This window comes from Lissotriton vulgaris, chromosome 6, assembly GCF_964263255.1.
Source record: "Lissotriton vulgaris chromosome 6, aLisVul1.2, whole genome shotgun sequence".
Classification (NCBI taxonomy): domain Eukaryota; kingdom Metazoa; phylum Chordata; class Amphibia; order Caudata; family Salamandridae; genus Lissotriton; species Lissotriton vulgaris.
Genome location: NC_141694.1, coordinates 498,559,119 through 498,584,513, shown reverse-complemented (window position 1 = coordinate 498,584,513; position 25,395 = coordinate 498,559,119). Strand labels below are relative to the sequence as shown.

At 44.7% G+C, this 25,395-nt stretch overlaps 1 protein-coding gene across 1 annotated transcript in view; it reads right to left on the bottom strand.

Moving 5' to 3' along the window:
* The window catches only part of LOC147707489 (CD109 antigen-like), a 943,435-nt gene that overhangs the window by 500,637 nt on the left and 417,403 nt on the right, over nt 1-25,395 (bottom strand). Inside the window, exons 12-13 of the mRNA XM_086926506.1 lie at nt 19,913-20,014; nt 19,739-19,801 (exon numbers count right to left, since the gene is read on the bottom strand). Coding sequence (XP_086782632.1) covers nt 19,739-19,801; nt 19,913-20,014 — 165 coding nt within the window. The remainder of the gene's footprint in view (nt 1-19,738; nt 19,802-19,912; nt 20,015-25,395) is intronic.

Sequence of the window (25,395 nt, the reverse complement as noted above, 5' to 3'; positions counted from 1 at the left end):
GCCCGCTGCGCGTGACCGCTGCGCGTCCGCACGGTCGCCATTTAAGGCGAAGTGCGCGGGTGGGCGGAGCAGCTGGGAGGCGGGAGCGGGGAGGGAACAGAAGAGAAAAAGGGGCGGGGCCAATGGCGGTGGCGGGAAGCGAGAGCGGAGGGCGGCGAGGTAGGCGGCCAATCAGGAAGGAAACTGGACACGGCACAGGGGATACAAAGAAATTAACAGGCACAAATTTAGGGCAAAACAAATAAAAACAGCAAAATACGCGAGCAGACGGCAGAAACAGACAAGCACAAATTACGGGCAAAACGAGGAAAAACAGCAAAATACGCGAGCAGACGGCAGAAACAGACAAGCACAAATTACGGGCAAAACAAGGAAAAACAGCAAAATACGCGAGCAGACGGCAGAAACAGACAAGCACAAATTTAGGGCAAAACAACTGGGAAACCAGAGGGGAGCGACCACGGCGTCAGCGAGGCCGGCGGCGAGGCAGAAGGCAGGCAGAGGGGGAACACACGCAGCAGCTGGTGGCCGTGCGGCGCGGGGGTGTCCCACATAAACATGTATTAAATCGTACCAACCCTTACCAAGACCACGTCACGATGTGGCAGCGCTACATCGATGATGTTCTGATGCTATGGATGGGCACCAAAGAAACCTTGGACCTATTCCATCAATGGTTGAATTAACAGAGCCAAGATATTCAATTCACGATCCAGTCTAACTGTGAAAAGTGGACTTTCTAGATATCACCATTTTCCATGAAGATAACAAGCTGTTCACCACATTGTATCGAAAACCTGCAGAACGAAACTCATTGTTATTGTACAATAGCCACCACCCAAGAGGCCTGAGAGACATTTACCAGTTGGTCAATTCCTTCGGATAAGGCGCAACTGCACAAAGAAAGAGGATTACTTCTCAGAATCAGAAGATCTTAGTTCCAGACTCCTAGAGAGAGGTTATCCACGTAGACTGGTCAAAAGAGCCCAGAAACGGGCATGGTATAGCCCACGGGATGAACTTCTCACACCACAACCCAAAAAAGATGAAAACATGGAAAGAATGATCTGTGTAACTACATACTGTACGCAAAGCAATAACATACGGAAAATCATAAACAAACATTGGCCATTGGTAGCGGATGACATTGGTCAGCCCCAGTTGCCCATGCACTCTTTCAAGAAATCTAAGAGTATAAAGGATCATGTGGTGAGCTCCTTTTTAGGAACCCCCGAACCAACATCCATACAAACCATGTGGAACTTACCAGCTATGGTTGGCAACTACATATGTGGCAACTATAAGGCTTGTCCAATGTGTATACAAACTAAACAATTCACTTACAAGCATCTCAACATAGACTTGAAAACATTTACAAACTGCAACACCAACTGTGTCATTTACTGTATTACATGCCCATGTGGTCTAGCTTACATAGGACAGACACAACAAAGAATTAAAGCACGCATTCTCCAGCACTAAAGAAGGATTAGATGCGAGGTCGTAGGGGCACCCCTTGTGGACCACTATAAGAGAGCGGGCCACACAGTCGAAGAGTTACAATGGGTGGTTCTTGAAAAAGTCTCCCTGGGCCCGAGGGGTGGGAACATTTGCTCTCTCCTTAATGTAAGAGAAAGTAAATGGATGACCCGTTTGGGACTGTAGCAGCTCATCTAAGCAATTGGAAGTGGTATTCCCCATCTGATTACCTCGTTTTTAAACCATAGGTGCCCGTCCTCACCTTCCCAGAACTTTCACCCCCACCCGTCCTGATGAAGACCCCGCGGTAGGGCATGAACTAGCCTACAATACTGGGGTCGAAACGTGGACATACCACCTGTTTTCCCTACCCATCTATAACAGTTCATTTCTGGCTGTGTCTAACATATTGGGATAGTAATTAGAATGTATACAGAAATACTTGAATGACAATGTGAATACGCCCCTGTGGTATCATTTTTTGAAAATGTATAAATGACCACCTGTGATTTCTTTTGAAACTTTTCTATATTCACACCACCCTCACTACTTTAGCCCCCTCACTTCCCCTTTCCTTCTGCTTTTGGGCATCAAGAATAATGTATTCGTTTTGATGAATGTATGTGCAACTAATCTGCAATTGAGGATGTGAATTAAAACCTCACTCAACAAAAGAATTGTAAAGATTGTATTTTTTTTCCCTGAAATTTTTCCTTTTTCTGTGCGCAAGGATTTGTTTCAACTGGGAACCCCTTATATGTAACATGCTCCCCAAAGCAGGCGCCCCGCTGACACCACTGTCCAAGAGGCAGTTGCTCTCCTCCAGGGCGTGTCGAGCTCCTCTGATTCATCCTGGTGTACATCCCTTTCTGGGTAGGCCCACAATTTAGTTTTTAGACGGCACCCACCAGCCACCACACCAACACAGTCCAAGGGGAGCCGCTTTCACCCTTAATCTGGCTGAGTCCTCTGACGGGCCACACCGCAGTTGTTTCACCAGTGGGCACCCGGGTCGGGTCTCGGGCACATGGGGGATAGCTAGGGCACCACCCCCAACTGGGCCAGGCTCACACCACCTCCGCTTCTCACCTCAAGTCAGCACTGGCCTTTTCAGCTCCTTCCTAATGTCCGTTCCTTGGGTAGGCAAGGTTGGTGCCATCTGGCGTCACAGCCGATCGGGGTGCGCGCAAGTCACCCTCGCCTCAGTGCCATCAGCAGCATTGCAATTCCCTCAACAGATGGCGGAGCTCAGGGAGGTTAATGCCGCTTGGCCGCCATCTTGGCCACACCCCCCCCTGTATGCAGTTTTAAACTGCCAATTCAACTTGGTAAAATAAACCCCTTTCCAAGCATAAAACCCCTTTCCTTTTCTTTTACATATACGTCACCCATACGGTAGTCTCTAAACAGCCCCTAGGGCTGGGTGCATTGCATTTGAGAAGTTGGCTACGTATTTTTAAGTTTCACATGACCTGAAAGTGAAAAACTCGCAAATTAGGTTTTCACTACTGTGAGGCCTACCTCTCCAGTGGGAATACGTTGGGTTCCCTTATTATATATAATGAGTGGCAATGTTTGTTTGGAAGAAGGTAAAAATGTTGTATTCTGTGTCTAAAATTTTTTAATTTAAAACCCACTTTATTGGTAAAGCCGGATTTTAAGTCACAATTTTAAAAATGCCACATTTAGAAAGTTAATAATCAACAAGAAACAAGTGCCAATACTAATCGTATCTTCGTGGAAATGCTCTAACACCAGAACAAAGACAGTTTATCAAAGCTGGGATATACTAGTTAATAGCTTTTTATTATTATAACTGAGTCATCAAGAAAGTATATTTGTTTTAGTCATATACTGTCAAACAGAAACAGAACATTTTTTGTAAAGACAAGAAAAATTTTGAACACAAACAGTGAAGCATTAAAATCAAAGATGCATTCCATACTCAATCATATCTCAATCATACCTTCCATTCCTACCCAAAATACATACAAATACTCAGCCCTATTGAATACGAATAGACAAGCGGGTTGAGTATTAGGTCTGCTGCAATATATACAATTATATACATACAATTATACAGTGAATTCGTATATATTAGTCTGAATCAGATAAATCATCAGAATCAAATAGCACAGTCAAACAAAATATATGAAACAATTCTAAACCAATAGTGTAACAGTATATTCACACTAAGGAAAACAGAAGGAGCAGACACTGGACATGAAAGGGCCTACGCGTTTCGAATCAATCCCTAAGGGTTGGGAGGGATTCTCATCAGGGCCAGGTAGCTCACTATGGAGAATATCCAGAGAATAAATAGCACCTTAGATGTACACAGAACAGAAGCCAAGCCTGTCTGGGTTCAGGTGGGAGAAGCTGGGGGCCCGGAAGATCGTGAACATGCACGTCCAGGCACAAGGATCGCAGAAGGATCAGTTCGAAAATATTTTATTTCAGCCTCGGTTGGGAAGAATTGTTGTTTAGAAATAAAGTCGCCGGCGTCTCCAACAGCACTAATCTCTCGCACATGCGTGGAGTGTGCGAGAGATTAGTGCTGTTGGAGACGCCGGTGACTTTATTTCTAAACAACAATTCTTCCCAACCGAGGCTGAAATAAAATATTTTCGAACTGATCCTTCTGCGATCCTTGTGCCTGGACGTGCATGTTCACGATCTTCCGGCCACCCAGCTTCTCCCACCTGAACCCAGACAGGCTTGGCTTCTGTTCTGTGTACATCTAAGGTGCTATTTATTCTCTGGATATTCTCCATAGTGAGCTACCTGGCCCTGATGAGAATCCCTCCCAACCCTTAGGGATTCGAAACGCGTAGGCCCTTTCATGTCCAGTGTCTGCTCCTTCTGTTTTCCTTAGTGTGAATATACTGTTACACTATTGGTTTAGAATTGTTTCATATATTTTGTTTGACTGTGCTATTTGATTCTGATGATTTATCTGATTCAGACTAATATATACGAATTCACTGTATAATTGTATGTATATAATTGTATATATTGCAGCAGACCTAATACTCAACCCGCTTGTCTATTCGTATTCAATAGGGCTGAGTATTTGTATGTATTTTGTGTATGAATGGAAGGTATGATTGAGATATGATTGAGTAGGGAATGCATGTTTGATTTTAATGCTTCACTGTTTGTGTTCAAAATTGTTCTTGTGTTTACAAAAAATGTTCTGTTTCTGTTTGACAGTATATGACTAAAACAAATATACTTTCTTGATGACCCAGTTATAATAATAAAAAGCTATTAACTAGTATATCCCAGCTTTGATAAACTGTCTTTGTTCTGGTGTTAGAGCATTTCCACGAAGATACGATCAGTATTGGCACTTGTTTCTTGTTGATTATTGATTACGGCTCAGCCTTACTGATTATGAGCCAACCCCAGTTGTTCTCACATTTAGAAAGTTAGCATTCATTTGTCATATTTGGTGCCTTCAGCCTGTTTCCTGGGTCACATGACTTGGTATAGCTGGCAGTTGACTTTAGTGTATTCCTACCAGACAGCCACACAATAGAGTGACTGACTGTTGGCAGTATGACTCATCCAAGCAGGAGTAAGGTGAAGCTATGCACAGCACCACTTGTACTTCAAAGACCCTGCCTCTGCTGACACACAAAGAATTTCACAATAACCTATTGTGCCCCAAAAAGACTGGGACCAGGGAGGGAGGCTGAAAATTTCAGACACGTCTGTAGGGGGAACACTCCAGAAGTTTCTTCCACTTCAAAGCTGTTACCAGGTATGAAAATAGGAACCTCAGACCCACTTTTCAGTTCACTTCTGGACACGTGGAAGGAATCTCAGAGGACTGCCCTGCTGCCTGTGGCCTGATTAATACTGGAGAGAACTGCCCTGCGGCACCAAGAGGACTGTCCTGCTGCCTAAAGCCTGCCCTGCACCCTCAGAAGACTGCCTTGCTTCTTGGGACATGCTTTCCTGCTTGAACCAAAGACTTCCAGAAGGGCTAGTTGACTTGCCTCCTGATCAGAGCTTCAGGGACAGAAAATGCTCCAACCATCATGACCCTGAACCTGGACCCAGCATGAGTGAGTTCCGACCCTCCATGTTTTGCCCCTCCAGTCCTGGACCCTTGGCAGTGGTGCTGAAGGTGCCCAGATAACCCTCCTATGGTGCATCGCTCGTTGACCTGACTTTGCTGCAGCTCCTGCTGCGTTCTTCTCTGAAACTTCAAATCCTTTTCAGCAGCTCCTCGAAGAATAGGTATCCAACTTCATGAAGCCCTCAACAGCTTTACTCTGCATCTTCATCCCACTGGAGATTTTCCATAAGAGAGACTTTGTGTAGAACATAGAAATCACCACAACTTTGTCCAGTGGCTTCTGACCATGATGCTTCCTCCTCCGACACCACAGGCTGCCTTGCCCTACTGAACTTTACCTTCTCAGGCATACTTTCTTAAAAATTCTTCTAAACCCGAAGCTAAGCACAGACCGGGCCCAAGCCACTTTTCATTTCCAAACCGGGCTTCATTGTAGTCGGCCATAACTTTAGACTTTGCCCGAGTCGCATGGAACTTGATGTCCGTGGTTGGACTTTTGATCTCTTAGGCGTTATTTTTCAGTTTAAACTTTAAATATTTATAAAGACACTTTTACTGATTGGATTTCTGGAAAATGTATTTAAATTAACCCTATTTTTCTGAATTGTTGGGGGATTTTTCTTGTGTTGTGTTTTTGCTTTATTACTGTTTACGTGCTGCATAAATACTTTACACATTTCCTCCAAGTTAAATCTGACTGCTTTTGTGCCAATCTACCTGAGAGTTAGCACAGGCTAATTTAGTGACTTTTTGTGGTTCACCCGGTCAAGAATTGAGGCTGTTGCTTCAGTAGGTCTTCACCCCCCTCGATCAACAGTTCATCTTTTCACACTGGGAAGGAGGGAATGGATCATGACTTGCGAGGTGGGGATGGGTAGTAAGAGAGAGAGAGAAAGCGAAAGGAGCAGGACATGCACTATCGCGGAGTACTGATACATTGTTTTGTTCAACTTGTTAACGTTTTTATTGTAATAACTTTCTTATGCTGACCTCTTTCTATCTTCACTGTGTGAAGCCTCTTAGTAACTACAGGTTCAGTGTTCCTTTTCTGATAAGGGGAAGGCCGGGCTTCACAGCAGAAGTGACCTCCTTCATACTGACTTTCTACTACTCGAGGGCCTCATTTATAAGAAGTGGTGCATCGTGTGGAAAAACACTGATGCAACACTTTTCATTGCGTCCCCCTAGCGACACCTAGGATGCGCTGTATTTACACTACAGTTCCCCAAGTCACAAGGATTAACCAGATACGTCAGGAATCCTGGGTATCTGGTGGTGCAGTAATGAAGCATTGCTGGAGTGTGTTGGTAAGCTTACTCAACTTCAGCAATGGTGTCATTACACATGGGCAAGTCCCATGTCAAAGGCCTTGCATTGCTCCTTACGCCTGCATGAAGCAGGCGTAAGGATTTGACGCAGGTAAGTCGTAGAAATGGCGAAGTGAAATCTCATAGATTTCACTGCACCACTTCTTCAAGGCTTTTTTACCTGGTAAGACCCTGATGCAGGTATAATGTAGCGCAGGCATTTACAAAGTCGATTTACAAAAGGGGGTGGTGATGAACAGAGTGTCTGAATTGAGCAGACCACTCTTACCCAGTCCAAAGATCAGGGCTTGATCCATCACCGTTATTTATCTCACTGCCCCATCCCAGCTCAGAACCTGGCTATATGCAAATCAGTCTGTCCCTGGCCCAGTGCATCATGGGAACAGGGCAGACTAAACTACCAAGCCAATTCTTTACCAGAAAGGAGCCAAGCTACCGAGGACCGGTTTCTGGCATTTCAGCCTCTTCGGCCCGGCTTGCTTGAATCCTGATGGAGCAGTGAGAAAGGGACTCATGTCTGAGTATACCCTGCCACACCTATAGTGGCCAAAATCGATTTACAAAAGGGGGTGGTGATGAACAGAGTGTCTGAATTGAGCAGACCACTCTTACCCAGTCCAAAGATCAGGGCTTGATCCATCACCGTTATTTATCTCACTGCCCCATCCCAGCTCAGAACCTGGCTATATGCAAATCAGTCTGTCCCTGGCCCAGTGCATCATGGGAACAGGGCAGACTAAACTACCAAGCCAATTCTTTACCAGAAAGGAGCCAAGCTACCGGGGACCGGTGTTGGATCTAGCCCTGATCTCTTGACTGGGTGAGAGTATTCTGTTTAATTCAGAGACTCTGTCCCTCACCACCCCATGTTGTAAATATTTTTGTCCACCCTAAGCGTGGAAGGGTATACTCAGATGTGAGTCCCTTGCTCATTGCACCATCAGGATTCAAGCAAGCCGGGCCGAAGAGGCTGAAATGCCAGAAACCGGTCCCCGGTAGCTTGTTTCCTTCCCAGTGTAAGAATTGGCTTTTGTAGTTTGGTTTGCCCTGTTCCCATCATGCACTGGGACAGGAACAGACTAATTTGCATACAGCCAGGTTCTGAAACTGGGATGGTGCAGTGAGCTAAAAAACGGTGTTGGATCTAGCCCTGATCTCTTGACTGGGTGAGAGTATTCTGTTTAATTCAGAGACTCTGTCCCTCACCACCCCTTGTTGTAAATATTTTTGTCCACCCTAAGCGTGGAAGGGTATACTCAGATGTGAGTCCCTTGCTCATTGCACCATCAGGATTCAAGCAAGCCGGGCCGAAGAGGCTGAAATGCCAGAAACCGGTCCCCGGTAGCTTGTTTCCTTCCCAGTGTAAGAATTGGCTTTTGTAGTTTGGTTTGCCCTGTTCCCATCATGCACTGGGACAGGAACAGACTAATTTGCATACAGCCAGGTTCTGAAACTGGGATGGTGCAGTGAGCTAAAAAACGGTGTTGGATCTAGCCCTGATCTCTTGACTGGGTGAGAGTATTCTGTTTAATTCAGAGACTCTGTCCCTCACCACCCCTTGTTGTAAATATTTTTGTCCACCCTAAGCGTGGAAGGGTATACTCAGATGTGAGTCCCTTGCTCATTGCACCATCAGGATTCAAGCAAGCCGGGCCGAAGAGGCTGAAATGCCAGAAACCGGTCCCCGGTAGCTTGTTTCCTTCCCAGTGTAAGAATTGGCTTTTGTAGTTTGGTTTGCCCTGTTCCCATCATGCACTGGGACAGGAACAGACTAATTTGCATACAGCCAGGTTCTGAAACTGGGATGGTGCAGTGAGCTAAAAAACGGTGTTGGATCTAGCCCTGATCTCTTGACTGGGTGAGAGTATTCTGTTTAATTCAGAGACTCTGTCCCTCACCACCCCTTGTTGTAAATATTTTTGTCCACCCTAAGCGTGGAAGGGTATACTCAGATGTGAGTCCCTTGCTCATTGCACCATCAGGATTCAAGCAAGCCGGGCCGAAGAGGCTGAAATGCCAGAAACCGGTCCCCGGTAGCTTGTTTCCTTCCCAGTGTAAGAATTGGCTTTTGTAGTTTGGTTTGCCCTGTTCCCATCATGCACTGGGACAGGAACAGACTAATTTGCATACAGCCAGGTTCTGAAACTGGGATGGTGCAGTGAGCTAAAAAACGGTGTTGGATCTAGCCCTGATCTCTTGACTGGGTGAGAGTATTCTGTTTAATTCAGAGACTCTGTCCCTCACCACCCCTTGTTGTAAATATTTTTGTCCACCCTAAGCGTGGAAGGGTATACTCAGATGTGAGTCCCTTGCTCATTGCACCATCAGGATTCAAGCAAGCCGGGCCGAAGAGGCTGAAATGCCAGAAACCGGTCCCCGGTAGCTTGTTTCCTTCCCAGTGTAAGAATTGGCTTTTGTAGTTTGGTTTGCCCTGTTCCCATCATGCACTGGGACAGGAACAGACTAATTTGCATACAGCCAGGTTCTGAAACTGGGATGGTGCAGTGAGCTAAAAAACGGTGTTGGATCTAGCCCTGATCTCTTGACTGGGTGAGAGTATTCTGTTTAATTCAGAGACTCTGTCCCTCACCACCCCTTGTTGTAAATATATAGGCATTTACAAAGTGACGCATCTGCCTAGATACGTCACTTTGTAAATAGGGAGCAGTATGGTGCATTGAATGCGCCGCCACAGCGTCACGAACAAGGGACTCAACAACGGTGTAAGCCCTTCATAAATAAGGGCCGTGATGTTTTGAAAGCTCAAGAAAATCAGTTGGACAGAGTTGTTGTGTAACCACTGGTTATAGAGGCAGGAGGATTTAGTAGCTTCCTTTTGCACACATGGGTAAAAGGAACATTAACATTTTAGGTAAAACTTTACAATATCGAAATCCAGAGGAGAATACAGAGATCCCTGTGGGAAGGTTAGGGTGGATTCAGATGGAGGTCGCTGCAGACCAGCCACAGCCTGGATAGGGCTGTCGGAAAAGTACATGTTTTCCCTTAGTTCTCATTGTTCATAATGCAATGTATTTGGTTTTGCAAGATTATTTCGGAGGGTATATATCACTCTGTGCTTTATGTGAAGTAAGAGCTTCACGATGTCCTCTAGGCCGAAGGCACAGTTCTAGATAATTTTGCATAATTACTATAATCAGTGAACTTAAGTGCAAGGACTAGCTGCTATTATCATATTAAGAGCTGTTAAAGTGATCAGGTCATTGCAAGCGTTATTTTTGTGCACAAGTTCACTTGCTGTCATTCATAAATATTACACACACAGGCTCATTTCAGTTTTTTCCAGTTTCCTCGTGTGTTGCATTCGGCAGCACACATAGAAAGAGGAAGTTGTCTCCAAGGATTGTTTTCGTCCAGGAGGGTGTCCCTTCCTGCACAAAAAAAATCCTACCTGTAAAGCAGGCAACCTTGCAACATGGCACAAGGGTGTCTGCATTGGCGCTAGGCGGCACACAGTTTACCAGCTCTAGGAGACAGCAGGAATGTGCCATATCTTACTAAGTATAGAGCATTTATGCAGTCTCCCTTTAACTTAACACAGCACAGCAAGTTGCCGTGCTGCATTACGTTGTGAGTGAAAAGTAGTTTGTCTATTCTGTGTGTTTGCAGTGTGTAATAATACTTTATTTGATTTAAAACAAATCATAAAAGGGTGGACTTACCACCATGCAAGAGATATTTACATCATAAAAACAACACAGAATAAACTTTGAGTCTGTGTGTTTGCATTCCATCATGACTTTGGCATCCCATTATACTGCAGAATTGCAGAGGCTTGGAAATCTGTGAACTGTTTCAAATAAATAAGGGTTAATGTGCTAAGACTGTGTCAGTCAGAGCCTTTTGTCAATGGTGTCCTAAGGTTCAACCTGAATATTGGACATAAGACCGAACATCAAGAACACCCCTTTAGCACTTAACCCTCATGGTAGCAAAGTCAAACAATCCAAGGCTTACACATGAAGTGCAAATACAAGTTTATCATAATAATAAAAATAGCAATATTAATTAGAAAATAAGTTACTTGAATCACATACACACACAATATATTATTGTCCACAATTGGTTCAGATACCGCAACTATAACAATTAAGACAGGCATTTACAAGCATCCTGCTTTTATGAACAACTTTGTAAAAAAAGTGTTTCATGTACCTTAGTCCCCAGTTAGGCGTAGGCTTATCCTGGAAGTATGTAGGGTGGTCTAGGAAATCCCTGAAGGTTGGCCAGCGAGGCAGGGAGTCCAGTTTTGAGGGTCAACATTTAATGTCCTTCCCTTTTTGGAGATAAGGACTTATGCTCCCTCGTCTTTGTATTCCCTTAGTGTACACTGTACCTTTGGTTGTCAGTCTGCCCATAGTAGAGGATGTACCTTTGGCATTAGAGCTGCCCATGTGATGGGAGCTGCACGGCTACCAGAAACAAATAGGCACCTCGCCCTGGATGCTCTAGCTGCTGTGTACTCAGACCCAGATTTAATAAACTAGAGCAGAAATGAGACATTTTTACTATGATAGGATGCACTTCTGCTCTCTCTACTTGTGCTGGTGCACTTGTGGTTGCCTAACCACAAGCACCCTTGTGCCATGACACAAGGGTGCCTATGTTGTGGTCAGAATAGCTTTTGTGCTGGACTTATGCAATGAGGAAGTAACAAGGAAAAATAAAAATAATCCTCCATTTTGGCACAGATCAAAGTTTACAAACTTTAGTAAATCTGGGTTTGCATCAAAATATATAAGTGGATGCACGTTAACGCCCATGCTCTGTCTATGGAATGCCTACCCAATGCAAAGAAACAACTTTTTTTCTGCAAAACTTTGCAAATCGGGCTTTGCGTGGCTTTGTAAATGCCAAAATACATTTTGCATCATGGCTGCGCCAAAAAAGTGGTGCACCCAGTATGCAAAATGTTAGTAAATCTAGGTCAGAGTGATTACAGCATCAGTACAGAACTTCAGGTGGGTGGGGGCAGCATCAGCACCAATGACAGTGATGTCGATGAATCTTGTGGGTTATATCTCTTTCTCTGGCAAAGAAACAAACCCTCTTTTTTTACTAAGTGTGAGCAGGAAACTGGAGAGAAGCATGAAGACTTCAGGCATGATAAACCCAAAGCAAGGGTGCACAGGCAAGACAGGCTACCCCATGAAACTACCCGTTATTCATGGAGGGAGGAACACCCCTTCCAGATAACAATCGGCCATGAAAGGACAGTTGGAAGCTTTTAGGGCCCTCCTGTCTTCTCTCATTAACACTCTACACTCTGGCCCACCACAAATGATCACTGGAATATCCTGAGGGGAGGCCAGCACGTCATATTTGCTGCATGAACTCTACCTCCAACCCTCCATCTTAAGTACTGCTTGAATGCATCAAATACAAATGGATTTCAGTTTTCCTATGGCCACCTGTGTCATGCACACCTGTTACATGCATCCTCTACACACCCTACAGGTACACATTTGCAACAACCATGTGCCACATGACATGAATTGGCGAAGGTCCCGGTTGCAGGGGAATGGTTGACCTCTTTGAAAAAGTTAGAAGAGGCCACTAGATGATTCTGCCCAACATGAAAAGGTAAACATGCTTGTAATTCCACCATAGACGATATTGCTACCGCCACTGTCAGTACTTTGACAACCAGGTGAGCTGATGGTAGCCATGCTTGATAAAGAGTGGGTACATGGTGTGCTCATATTGAACCCCAAAACTCCACTCCAGATCTCAATCTTTGGCACAAAAGTACCTCCAGTGGACTGCCAAGGAGGTGACATTTCTCTGTCTCTAAACGCCAAAAATTACAGCCATGATTCATTTTACACATATGATACAGATTTCTCATTCAAATGACCATATTACCCAGTGGCCTTGTTGAATGCTATCTATTTTTCAAGTGTGAATGGTAGAGTCGTCTTTGACAGGCTTTGAACCAGAAGCCCTGAGCTTTCACTCACATTAAATACATGGTGCATTTATTCAATTAAGTTATCAAGCCCGGAAGTTTCAACTATTGTTTAATTCCCGTCGCCTTTCACTGTAAATTAAACCATACATGCTATTTAGTATTATTTCTTCTAGGATGCAAATGGTATTATACATTCAAGGATTTCACTGAGTGTCCCTTGCTTGTTGTGTTGTTTCACCTGACTATTTCTAGACTCCTGGTTCTTATGTGGTGAAAATCCTTCTTTTTCAGTTTGGGCCACATTAACGGATGTGTGTCTTATTTCCTGGTATACGATTGACCTGTTAGCTTTGCGAATAGCTTTTTTCAAAAGTGGCTGCAGCGCTGGAGGGCCCCTTTGCATTCTGCACCATGAGGGACAGCCATAAAGCTTGCAACATTATTCCCCATTTCTTCCTGATTCTTTCTTTTATTTTCCTTTTTGTGGAACCACCCATTCACGCCCAGTTTCATGTCCCTCTCGGTCTCCCTATTGGTGATGCCTCCTGTACTGTTTTTCGCAACAGGCCCGCATTATTAATTTCACCACAGTTGGTTCGCAGAGCCCAACTACTGCCTGTCACCCAAGATTTCCACTTAGTTCATTTCAGTGTTTTCACTGCTGCCATATTGTCCCTGTGATCACCCTATCCCTTTGATTTGTCGGTCCTGTTTTCAGGTGTCACCTTTGCCGCCCCATCCATCCCACTCCATTCATTCTGGTCCACATTCCCTGTAACCAGAGCTGCCACGTTTTGGAGGTTGCCATGCTGTGATGGTCAGCAAGGGAATAACAGAGGGCATAAGATCTATACAGAACCTGTTGCTATGAACAAGGCTTTTCCCTTGGAGGCTGGAAGGGTAGGGCTGGGTTCGTTAGTGAGGGCCCATATCAGTTACTTGTATATCCAGCAGTTTTCGGGCAACAATAAAAGTCCCATGATAACTCCGGTGACTAATGTACCTGCTGGAGAGAGATGGAAGTGTTGTCTAGTGGCAGTTTTAACTAAACTAAGGTAGCACAGAGTGTTAATAGGCCTGCTCCAAAGAAGGTGTACCATACATATAAAAAAAAGTATCCTATGTGCATAGCTCAGTGGGTTACTGCTTTTGTCACAGAGATTCTATTGTTACTGTGCAGTTTAAAAATTACAATCTTAATCTAGCACAGTGAGCCATGAACTGCCATCCCAGAGCTGCATGCAAACTGCATGGTACATGTTAGAAATCTGGTTTTTTTTCTCGGTCTTTCATTGTGCTTATATTGCTAAAAAGGGTTGTTTGGACAGCAATACATTTGTATTATTAAAGTCAACCCTAACTACTGTGTTAGGTTCTGAATCCTGAGTTTGTGCTTCTTCAGACCAAACACTCTTAAACATGCCCACCAGTATGGATGACGTGAATCTTATCCTGTGTAGTTCTCTTTGCCCTATGTAACATTGTCTATACACTGATTTACACATGTATGATTCATTGTCTCTGTATGTGTGTGTCATGTAAATTCCTCTGATACCCTACACTGGTATGAGAGGAGCTATAAAACAGATGAAATACATGTGAGAGAAGGGCTATGAAGAGATGAGAGGCCCTGTTGGAGGGTGATATAAGCAGGGCTGGACTGGGAACCAAAACCGGCCCTGGCAAAGTGCTCGGCTGGCCCCCCTCCCCACTGGGGGGGGTTGGAGGTGCCGCCGATCGCTTTGCTTGGGCCGGTTTTCGGCCGATTTTGTTGCAGGGCCGATTTTGCAGCTATGCTGCAAAAACGGCCCAGTAACAAAACCGGCCCCCACCCTTGCGGCGCACCGGGGGATTGCCCGGTGCCCGCTATGGCCAGTCCGGGCCTGGATATGAGTGTATCATTGAAGAAACCCATCCACGATTGTCGTATCCAGGTGCACACAGTAAGGTCATCTTTTACTAGGCTTTAAAAGATAGTACAATTGATTGAATAGATAATGACAAATGTGTTGTAGAATGCACTGTTTCTTCCCAAATTTTCTGGGGGGAAAATTTTCCAAAGCCCTTCTTTGTAGTGGCCCGCTATGCACCGTACTGGGGCTGATCTGAGAGCATTTGCCAGGGCTGCTTTGGGTTCCCAGTCCGGCTCTGACTATGAAGTCTTCGTATGTTGGCCATCATTACAAATGGTCTAGTATTTCCAATTGAGGAGCAATTTGCAACTAGTTGATACTTGCATAAGGACTAACGTGATAATATTGCAGTCTCCCTGAACAAAATTCGTGAGTTGAAACCAGGTGGAATTTATGCAGGAGAAAACCTCATATTCTTAAATTCTCATCACAGAATGCAGGTAAACATGCAGTAATACTGTGTCATCACCCATTCCAAGGTAGAGAACACGGAAGGAGGAGGTAATGAATGCCACACCTTGTGGTGTTGGCATTACCTCCTCATTGTTTACAATGCATTGAGACTTGAGAACAAGCAGGTGCTGGAGGTAGTTTTCATTAGAGAGGAAGATTTAGAGGTGTAGGGAAAGAAAATAGACCCTCATGTGCATTGCAGTGCACAGTCTGACATCAGCAACAGAAGGATACATGCCATCCAATCACGATACCTGCTATCCAATCAGGATATATGCCATCCAATTAATACACAATGAGATCAAAATGCTGCTCGTTTGGACAAATAAAAAAGGGATGAAAGCCACTGAGTCAGGAGCAGGGACATGTCAGAGACAAGAATGCCCTCCATACTTGAGCCAGGAGCTGACTGAGGTCCAATGTGTGTACTGTATTGTTCACAATAAGCCTTCGACAACAAACAGCTAATAATAAGGCTGTCAGTATATAAGGCCTAAAAAATGAATACATATCGGAAAACCCTTTCTACGCTTCAGTCTGAGATCCCTATTATTCCCCATGATAACTTTTCCCACCCGAGGACTGACAGTAGGCGTACCGGATACATAGTGGGGGAGAGCTACCGGGGAATTTGAAGTGGGACCTTGACGGTCCACTTTCAATTGAGGAACTGCCATTGGCAGTGCTCATTCCAGGCCCAATTCATCTGCTAATTCCTTAATTCTCCATGGAGGTGCATCAAAAGATGTCTGTGGTGTTCAGAAGCTAAACTAATAATTCTGAGTGCAACAAAATAGACCCATGGTGTTCCTGCAAATCTCGTCATTTCAATTAGGGCTGGGCGTAGTTTGCGAAGTAGCGCTTCGCGAAGTTACGCAAAGTGCACTTCGCACTACGCGAGCTACAATGGAGCACTACGCAAACTGCATAGTACCCTGTTCGCACTGTGCAAGATGCCATTTTTAATTATTGTGCAGTGCGCACAAGCATCCGGCATTGTGCAACCATTGAAAACGGCATCTTCCACAATGCGAGCTATAGTTTTCTGCAGCTCGAGTAGATTTTTACTCGAGCGGCAGCTTTCTCAACGCGGACTGGTAGTTTCTCATCGCAGAGGGTCGTGAGCATACGCGATCACTCGCAAAGAGAAACCTGACCTCCCCGCATTGAGAATCTCGCCGGGAGGTTTATTTTCCAGGCTCGCGATCAGCAACTTGATGTTGCTGATCGCGAACGAGGAAAAAGTTTCGCCAGGATGTCATTTTGCTTGCTTGCGGTCCCCAACTTGATGTTGAGGACCATTATGTTGATCCAAGTAACCTCTTTCAGGCGGTGACTCTCTGTGGTTTAACCAGTATGGGAAATAATAATTCTCTGGTAATAATAAATGCCTACATCCCCCCTGATGAATGTTTTAATACATTAAACAGATTAAGGAGTTAGAACCTCCCCCGTATGTATTGTTAGTTGGTGATTTTAATTGTAAAGTCTCTAACTCTAGCCTAGAGCTATTTAGAAACAAGTCTAAAGAAGAAGCCTACCTTATCCCTCAATCCCTCTTTCCCAATAAAATTAAAACTAATAAGAGAGGGAAGCTGTTGCTGGAAGAACTTTCAGCCGCAGAGGGGTTAATAGTAAACGGTAGGCTTCCCTCTGATATCCCTGCAAAATATACTCATAGATCTTCCCAAAGTGAGTCTATTCTGGACTATGTAATCATCGACTATGGTATTTTCTCCCTAGTGAAAGATCTGGTGATCACTCCGACATTATTTAGTGACCACAACATGATTACTATAAGCATCTCATTACAACCTCCTAATTCCGATCCATGGTCCCTTAACAGTGATGTAGTAAATTTTCATAAGGACTCTGGAAGATGCTTTTGGAATTTTAAAGTCAAGAAGGGCCTGGAGTCTATTCTAGGTAAAACAATACTAGAACTGAATGATTGGCAGGGTTCCGAAATAATTCACTCTGAGAATTTTATGAAGGAGGTCATCTTTGTTGCTAAAAGGTCTAGCTCCTTAGTAAAAAAGACTTATTTCTCTAGGCTGATTACCCTCTTAAATACGGAAATAAATAAATTAGTGCGGCGAGCAGTTTTTGTGTAGATCTATTGAAATAAATAATAAAATATCCCTGTTAAAAAGAAGGAGAAGCAGAATCAGGAAGAAACTTAAAAAAAGGTAAAGAAGATTCACTCTGGATAAGTCTACGGGAGGCCGCAGTTCATGGTAAAATTAGACAATTCTGGTCACTCATTGGTGAGGGTTGTGGGGCAAGAGTTAGCCCCCTCCCCATTCCCATTGCTGAATCAACATGGGTCAATTTCATCTCCAACTTGTATGCTGGGAATGGTGTAAGGGTAGAATGTAAAGGGACTACTAAAGAAGATGAGCTTTTTATTGACTCCCCTTCGGAGAAAACCATTGAAATGGCCATCAAGGACATGCACTCCTCCGGAGCAATGGGGCCTGATGAACTTCCTATATCGGTGCTGAAGCAGGACCCTGTTTCTTGGAGCAAGATCCTTTTTCCATTATTTAGATCTTGCTTCATTAGTAAAATTGTGCCCTCTTCTTGGAAGGGGAGCATATTGGTTCCATTATTCAAGAAGGGTGAGAGAGATAAGCCAATGAATTATCGCCAGATAGCCCTCCTTGATGCCATTGGAAAAGTTTTTTCCAAATGTCTTCTATCGCTAATTACTGATTGGGTTGATGAGAATCAGATACTACCCCTTGAAAAAACTGGTTTCCGTAAGGGGCATGGTACATTGGATAACCTCACAGCCCTTCAGGTCATTTCGGACAAATATATAAGAATTCGGGGGGAAGGAGTGTATGCGGCCTTCATCGATTTCTCCACAGCATTCGACAAAGTTGATCGTCCCTTGCTGTGGAGAAAACTATCCGACTTGGGTATGCCTCCTCTCCTATTAGATCTGGTGCGATCTCTACACACGGACACTTGGTGCCGAGTGTTACAAGGTGGAGAAAGGGGTTTATTGCGGGTCATCCCCTCCATTAATGGATTAAAACAGGGTTGCCTTCTTGCCCCAATACTTTTCTCCCTATATATCGCAGACCTTCCAGCTTCGCTCTCAGCTTGTGTTGGCATAGCTCCGGTAGTGGGGGATTCTCCTATTTCCTGCCTGTTATATGCAGACGACATCCTTATCCTAGATTTAACTCCAAAGGGTCTTGCAGAATCCCACTACATGAGGAGAAATGCCACAAAAAGCAAAATTATGTGCATTACAGGGAAGAAAAAATCTAAATCAGAAAATTTTGGTTGGTCTGTCGGTGGTCAGAAATTGGAGGTAGTTAAGACATATCCCTTTTTAGGAAAAATAATTTCTGCTAACCTGAGTGAAAAGCCTCACATAGAGAATAATTCCCGTAAAGCTTTATCCCAAGGCAAAAGTCTGGGTGCCCTTTATTCCGCCACAGGGAGAAGACATTTTGCTTGTTTACTGGAGGTCTTTAGGGCAAAAATTCCATCAACCCTCCTGTATGGAATGGAATTGGTTGACTTAAAGCACTGGGGTTTTTTACAGATGGTTGAAGGAAAATTGTTAAGATCTATAACTTCTCTCAATCCCGCCTGTTCTGTGACTGCCTGTAGACTTGAATTCGGTCCCCGCAGTAGTTGGGCGCAGGGCCTATCAGCCCTGGTTCGATGGGTTGCTAGCCTGGCTAGAGGAGAAACAGGGTCTCTGAGATCCCTCCTCAAGGGGGAATTGCTGGGTAGCTTAAAAGAGTACTCCCAAATTGTTAAGAACTTTAGCAAGGCTGTGGCACTTCTTGAATTGGAAGAGAGTACCCTTTTTTCCATCTCTCCTACCCAGCTAAAACCCCTTTTGAAACAGGCTTCATGGGATCTTTGCTTCATGTTGGACAAGAAGTCCATACAAGTAAAGAGGGGAGGTGATCTCCTTGTTAACACATACACAATGAAGCTTTCCCAACCCTATGTTGCCTGGAATTTATCACATGGTATTCGAAGATTTTGGTTCCTCTTAAGGCAGGACCTACTGCCCCTAAACATCCTTTTGGCAAAATGGTATGGCTCCTCTCCCATATGTAACTGTTGTAATATGTCTTTTCAGGATCGCTCTCATGTACTGTTTATATGTCCTGCTTTGCGTCCACTTCGATTGAAGTGGTTAAGATCAATAGGCTTGCAATTGGGTATTCTTAATGTGAATTATTTTTTACAGGCTTTATATACTCCTCCAAATGAAATGTTTTGCTTCAATATTTTTAACTTTTTTAAAGGTTTTTTAGCCATCTATTGATTATATATGGAGATATGTGTTGCTGATTATCTTGTTTAATGGAAAATGGTGTCGTTGTTATTTTATTTAGAGAATGTGTACTTTGTATATTTTGTTTTATGTGGACCTCTTCGGAGTGCCAAAACATAATAAAATAAATTGAAATACTGTGCACGTTTCTACAAAACACCATGGGTGTTAAACACCAGAGCTAATTGTAAATGTTCTACTTCTACATGTCTGTGCTCTTCTAATAATACATACCACGTAGTTTATTTTGCCCACTTTCTCATTGCTTTCAACATAGAGCTGAAACGGGGAGCCAACCTGAAAGGTAAAAAAACGAGACATTAACAATTCAATTGAGAAACGTTTATCAAAACCACAGCTTAGGGTAGTAGCACAACATTTATGAACAGAATTAATGGGTCAAATTACCTGAATATGGGAATCTTGCGTGGAAAGCTGCAAGAAAGCATCTGCCAATTGCCAATAATTTTTTCGTGACTGAAAAGTGCGGTTTGTATCTTGATACTGCACCTGCAAGAAACCATTAAAGTGTACAGATCAACGTTATGCACTTTGAACAAAATTTAAACTCCTATTTTAGAAATTCACATTATTTTGGCACACAGTGGGATAAGGCCTTAATGAAAATGTGCTCCTAAGCATGCTTTCATATTAAGGCTTGTGAAAAATCATTAAACAAAGCCTCCGGTATGGAAAATACAATCTTTCGGACTGACAGACGAGGAAAATATCAGTGAGAGAATAGCCTCTCCTCCACCCCTCACTACCCCACTGCCCTCCTCAGCCCCAAGACTCATACAACTGAGTTACTTCATACTCGAAATGCCTCCAATATTCATGCCATCATACTAATATATTCAATTTAAAAAGTTGTATATGTTTTCCAATATCTAAGTAGCTGACACAAACGAATGAGGTGCTGTCATAGGCACGTTTTGTCTCCTTGTCCTCTCCTTTAGAGTGTGTGTACTGGTTTTGGCAACTAAAAATGTGGAAGTATTAATGGTAAGGGTTATGGACGCTGTGTAAAATACATGTATTGTGGGTATTTTTAAAATGTTTTTAAATGTATGTATTTTTCTTGCCTTTTATGATTTTAACAAAAATCGAATAAAGTGTATTTTGACTGACTGACTGGTAAGGGTTATTGCTGCTGCAAACAGAACTAAGATGTCAAAATGGATCGATCTAGCTCTTGAAGTTTAGTTGTGTAGAATACAAACTGAGTTTTCTAAAGAAAGGTGAATGTAGGGTGCTGGTTATGTATTGTTTGAGCTACCATGTGTTTTGAAAAATAATTATAGAAAATGCGATCTTGTATTCCTGTGCATTGAATGTTTATGTAGTTTATTCAGATTTTCAGTGGCCGTCAAACACTGTGCAATACTCTTTTAATCCTACATCACATTGAATTATAGTACACAAATTAAATCATGCTTAGTAACCCAGAGATTCTGATCTGGGTGGGCCTTGCAACTCCACATTTGGCAAACTACAGATATTGCACACCCCAGACACACTCCTAATGGGAAAACGAGCATTGGCAAAGCCAATAGGTCTCACCTATGAGTGAGATATTGTCTTGGGCAATCGAGTGGGGGTGGTGGACACAGCAGAGATGGCAGGAGCAATGTATGGCTGGAGCTTGCAAACGTGTGTCTTTGAAAATAGCAGCCCATGTGAACCGGCCGAGGGGTCTCCCAGTTGTGAATAGCATGAATTATGAGTGTGAAAGCTGCGGATGTAAACTTGCATCACTATTTAAAAATGTTATTTACTCCGAGCTGGAGTGTATTGTGCTGTTCTCCCAATTCACCCGTTTGAAATTCCTACTTCACCCCACTTCCACACACACAAGATGAAGTATAGGCAGACTGATATAAACTTGCACATATGAAAAGACGACCTATTTCCATGCACACAATTCCGGGTTAAATACAGGCCTGAAGACACGTGCATTTAAGAACTAAACACAGATACAGGCACCTTTTATTTTCAGCTCTATTTCCATTTGGCGATGCAGTGCACGCAACAAAATTCGTTTTATTTATTTTTATTTGTACTTACCAGTATTTGACCGTATTCCGTAGTTTACTACCCCCCACCCTACGTCACCGCCCGGCCGCACTCCCACCAGCGACCGCTACTGGATGGACTGAGATGTGGCACTCATGTAATTACCAGTAATTTAGATGAATTAAAGCATTCTATTTATCAATTTTGTATACTTTAGTGTCAGTGGCGTCACTGGGGTTGGTGTCACCCGGTGCGGGTAACTCATGGTGTCACCCCCTCACGACTTACATAATGGACTACCTCTGTCGGAAATGTACGGTGCTAGGTACTGTCTTACTCCCTCTAGCTCCCTCTTTCTGTATAGCTCCCTCTCTCTGTCTTACTCCCTCTAGCTCCCTCTCTCTCTGTCTTACTCCCTCTAGCTCCCTCCCTCTCTGCCTTACGCCATCTAGCTCCCTCCCTCTCTGCCTTACGCCCTCTAGCTCCCTCTCTCTCTGTCTTACTCCCTCTAGCTCCCTCTCTCTGTCTTGCTCCCTCTAGCCCCCTCTCTCCCTCTCTTGCTCCTTCTAGCTCCCTCTCTCTCTGTCTTACTCCCTCTTGCTCCCTCTCTCTCTGTCTTACTCCCTCTAGCTCCCTCTCTCTCTTACTCTCTCTAGCTCCCACTCTCTCTCTTACTCCCTCTAGCTCCCGCTCTCTCTCTTACTCCCTCTAGCTCCCTCTCTCTCTTACTCCCTCTAGCTCCCTCTCTCTCTGTCTTGCTCCCTCTAGCTCCCTCTCTCTGCCTTACTCCCTCTAGCTTCCTCTCTCTCTGTCTTACTCCCTCTAGCCCCCTCTTTCTTACTCCCTCTAGCTCCCTCTCTGTCTTGCTCCCTCTAGCTCCCTCTCTATCTGTCTTGCTCCGCCTAGCTCCCTCTCTCTCTGTCTTACTCCCTCTAGCTCCCTCTCTCTCCGGTTTGGTCCCTCTAGCTCCCTCTCTCTTTCTTGCTCCCTCTAACTCCCTCTCTCTCTCTTACTCCCTCTAGCTCCCTCTCTCTCTGTCTTGCTCGCTCTAGCTCCCTGTAGCTCCCTCTCTCTCTCTATCTTACTTCCTCTAGCTCCCTCTCCGTGTCTAGCTCCCTCTCTCGCTGTCTTATTCTCTCTAGCTCCCTCTCTCTCTGTCTTACTCCCTCTAGCTCCCTCTCTCCGTCTAGCTCCCTCTAGCTCCCTCTCTCTTGCTCCCTCTAGCTCCCTCTGTCTCCCTCTCTCTCGGTCTTACTCCCTCTAGCTCCCTCTCTCTCTGTCTTACTCCCTCTAGCTCCCTCTCTCTCTGTCGTACTCCCTCTAGCTCCTCGCTCTGTCTTCCACCCTCTAGCTCCCTCTCTCTCTCTTACTCCCTCTCTCTCTGTCTTACTCCCTTTCGCTCCCTCTCTCTCTTACTCCCTCTAGCTCCCTCTCTCTGTCTAGCTCCCTCTCTCTGTCTTGCTCCCTCTAGCCCCCTCTGACTCCCTCTCTCTCTGTCTTACTCCCTCTAGCTCCCTCTCTCTGTCTAGCTCCCTCTAGCTCCCTCTCTCTCTGTCTTACTCCCTCTAGCTCCCTCTCTCTGCCTAGCTCCCTCGAGCTCCCTCTCTCTTTGTCTTACTCCCTCTAGCTCCCTCTGTCTCTGTCTAGCTCCCTCTCTCTCTCTCTGTCTTACTCCCTCTAGCTCCCTCTCTCTGTCTTACTCCCTCTAGCGCCCTCTCTCTCTGTCTTGCTCCCTCTACCTCCATCTCTCTTATTCCCTCTAGCTCCCTCTCTCTCTGTCTTGCTCCCTCTCTCTCTCTATCTTTCTCCCTCTAGCTCCCTCTCTCTCTATCATACTCCCTCTAGCTCCCTCTCTCTGTCTAGCTCCCTCTCTCTCTCTCTCTGTCTTACTTCCTCTAGCTACCTCTGTCTCCCTCTCTCTGTCTTACTCCCTCTAGCTCCCTCTCTCTCTGTCTTTCTCACTCTAGCTCCCTCTCTCTGTGTCTTTCTCACTCTAGCTCCCTCTCTCTCTGTCTTTCTCACTCTAACTCTCTCTCTCTCTCTGTCTTCTTACCCCCTCTAGCTCCCTCTCTCTCGCACATTAAACCCACTCTCTGCCGCTTTCTCTTTTAAAGCTTTTCAAGATGCAAAAAGAAATCTGTGTACAAGGCACCAGCGAGTTTGTAGACGTGAGAATGTTACGATATGTAACAGCTAAAGTAAAAGCTAATTTCCAAGCGGTTAATATCCCCCCCCCCTCCCTCTTTAGCACTGTGTCTTTTTCCATATAAATGGCGGGGGCCCCTCATTACTACACTTTTCAAACGTTATCTAATGAGAACATTTTAATTCGAATAGGTGAGAAAATATCTCGGTTCGCTTTTGTTTTTAAAGCGGATCGAGTCTCTCCGAGGCCTTCGGGTGCGGTGCAGGGGGTGCCATGTACAGAGGCCTGCTGGGGGGGCGGGGGGCGCAACCAGATGGTGTCACCCCCATGTCAGGGTGTCACCCGGTGCGGTCCGCACCCCCCGCACCCCCCTAGTGACGCCACTGTTTAGTGTTTTGCCCTAAGTGGGATGGGTATGCCCAGATGTGGCTCCTGTGTACACTGTGTCACTGGAGCCAACCTATACTTGGCTGTTGAGCTCTAACTAGGGGGAAACCGATCCTGGGTGGCTTGTGCTCCAGTTCAATGAGGATCGGGCCTGGCAGTTCGGGCTGGACTGTTCCCACTGGAGCAGGATGAAGGCTGATTTGCATATGACTGGGTCCAAACTGAGGTGGCATGGTTTAAAAAATAACAATGGATTGGGACGCATCCTGTGCATATTTCAGTGGCTGAGTTTAATTCAAGCAACCCATTCATCACTTTTTTGCATACTTTAGTGTGCTGCTCCTTTCAAAATGGTACAATTGGTAAACTACGGATTAGTATATATGACTTAACTATAAGTCCCTTTTGTGTGTCACTCTAAGTGGGACAGATATGGCCAGATGTGAATTCTATTTAGAGAAGGGGGTGGTGATGGACAGAGTATCTGAATGAAACAGAACACTTGTACCCAGTCAACAGATCAGGGCTTGATCCATCACCGTTTTTTAGCTCACTGCACCATCCCAGCTCAGAACCTGGCTACATGCAAATTAGTCTGTCCCTGGCCCAGTGCATCATGGGAACAGGGCAGACCAAACTACCAAGCCAATTCTTATACTGGAAAGGAAACAAGCTTCCGGGGACCTGTTGCTGGCATTACAGCCGTCTTCGGCCCGGCTTGCTTGAATCCTGATGGTGCAGTGAGCAAGGGACTCACATCTGAGTATACCCTTCCATACTTATGGTGGACAAAACGATTCAGGATGAAGGCTGATTTGCATATGACTGGGTCCAAACTGAGGTGGCATGGTTTTAAAAATAACAATGGATTGGGACGCATCCTGTGCATATTTCAGTGGCTGAGTTTAATTCAAGCAACCCATTCATCACTTTTTTGCATACTTTAGTGTGCTGCTCCTTTCAAAATGGTACAATTGGTAAACTACGGATTAGTATATATGACTTAACTATAAGTCCCTTTCGTGTGTCACTCTAAGTGGGACAGATATGGCCAGATGTGAATTCTATGCACACTGTGTCACTGGAACCAAGCTATGCCTGGCGATTGCACCCTAACTAAGGCGAAACCAGTCCTAGGTTGCTTGTGTTCTTATTCAGAGAGGACCTGGCCTGGCATTTTGGGCTGGACTGTTCCCATTTGAGCAGGTTCAAGACTGATTTGCATATGGGTGCGTTCATATTGAGGTGGCATGGTGTGCAAAATAACAATGGGCTGGGATGCAGCCCCCAGTAATTACCAGTGGCTGAGATTATTTCAAGCATTCCATCCATCACTTATGTG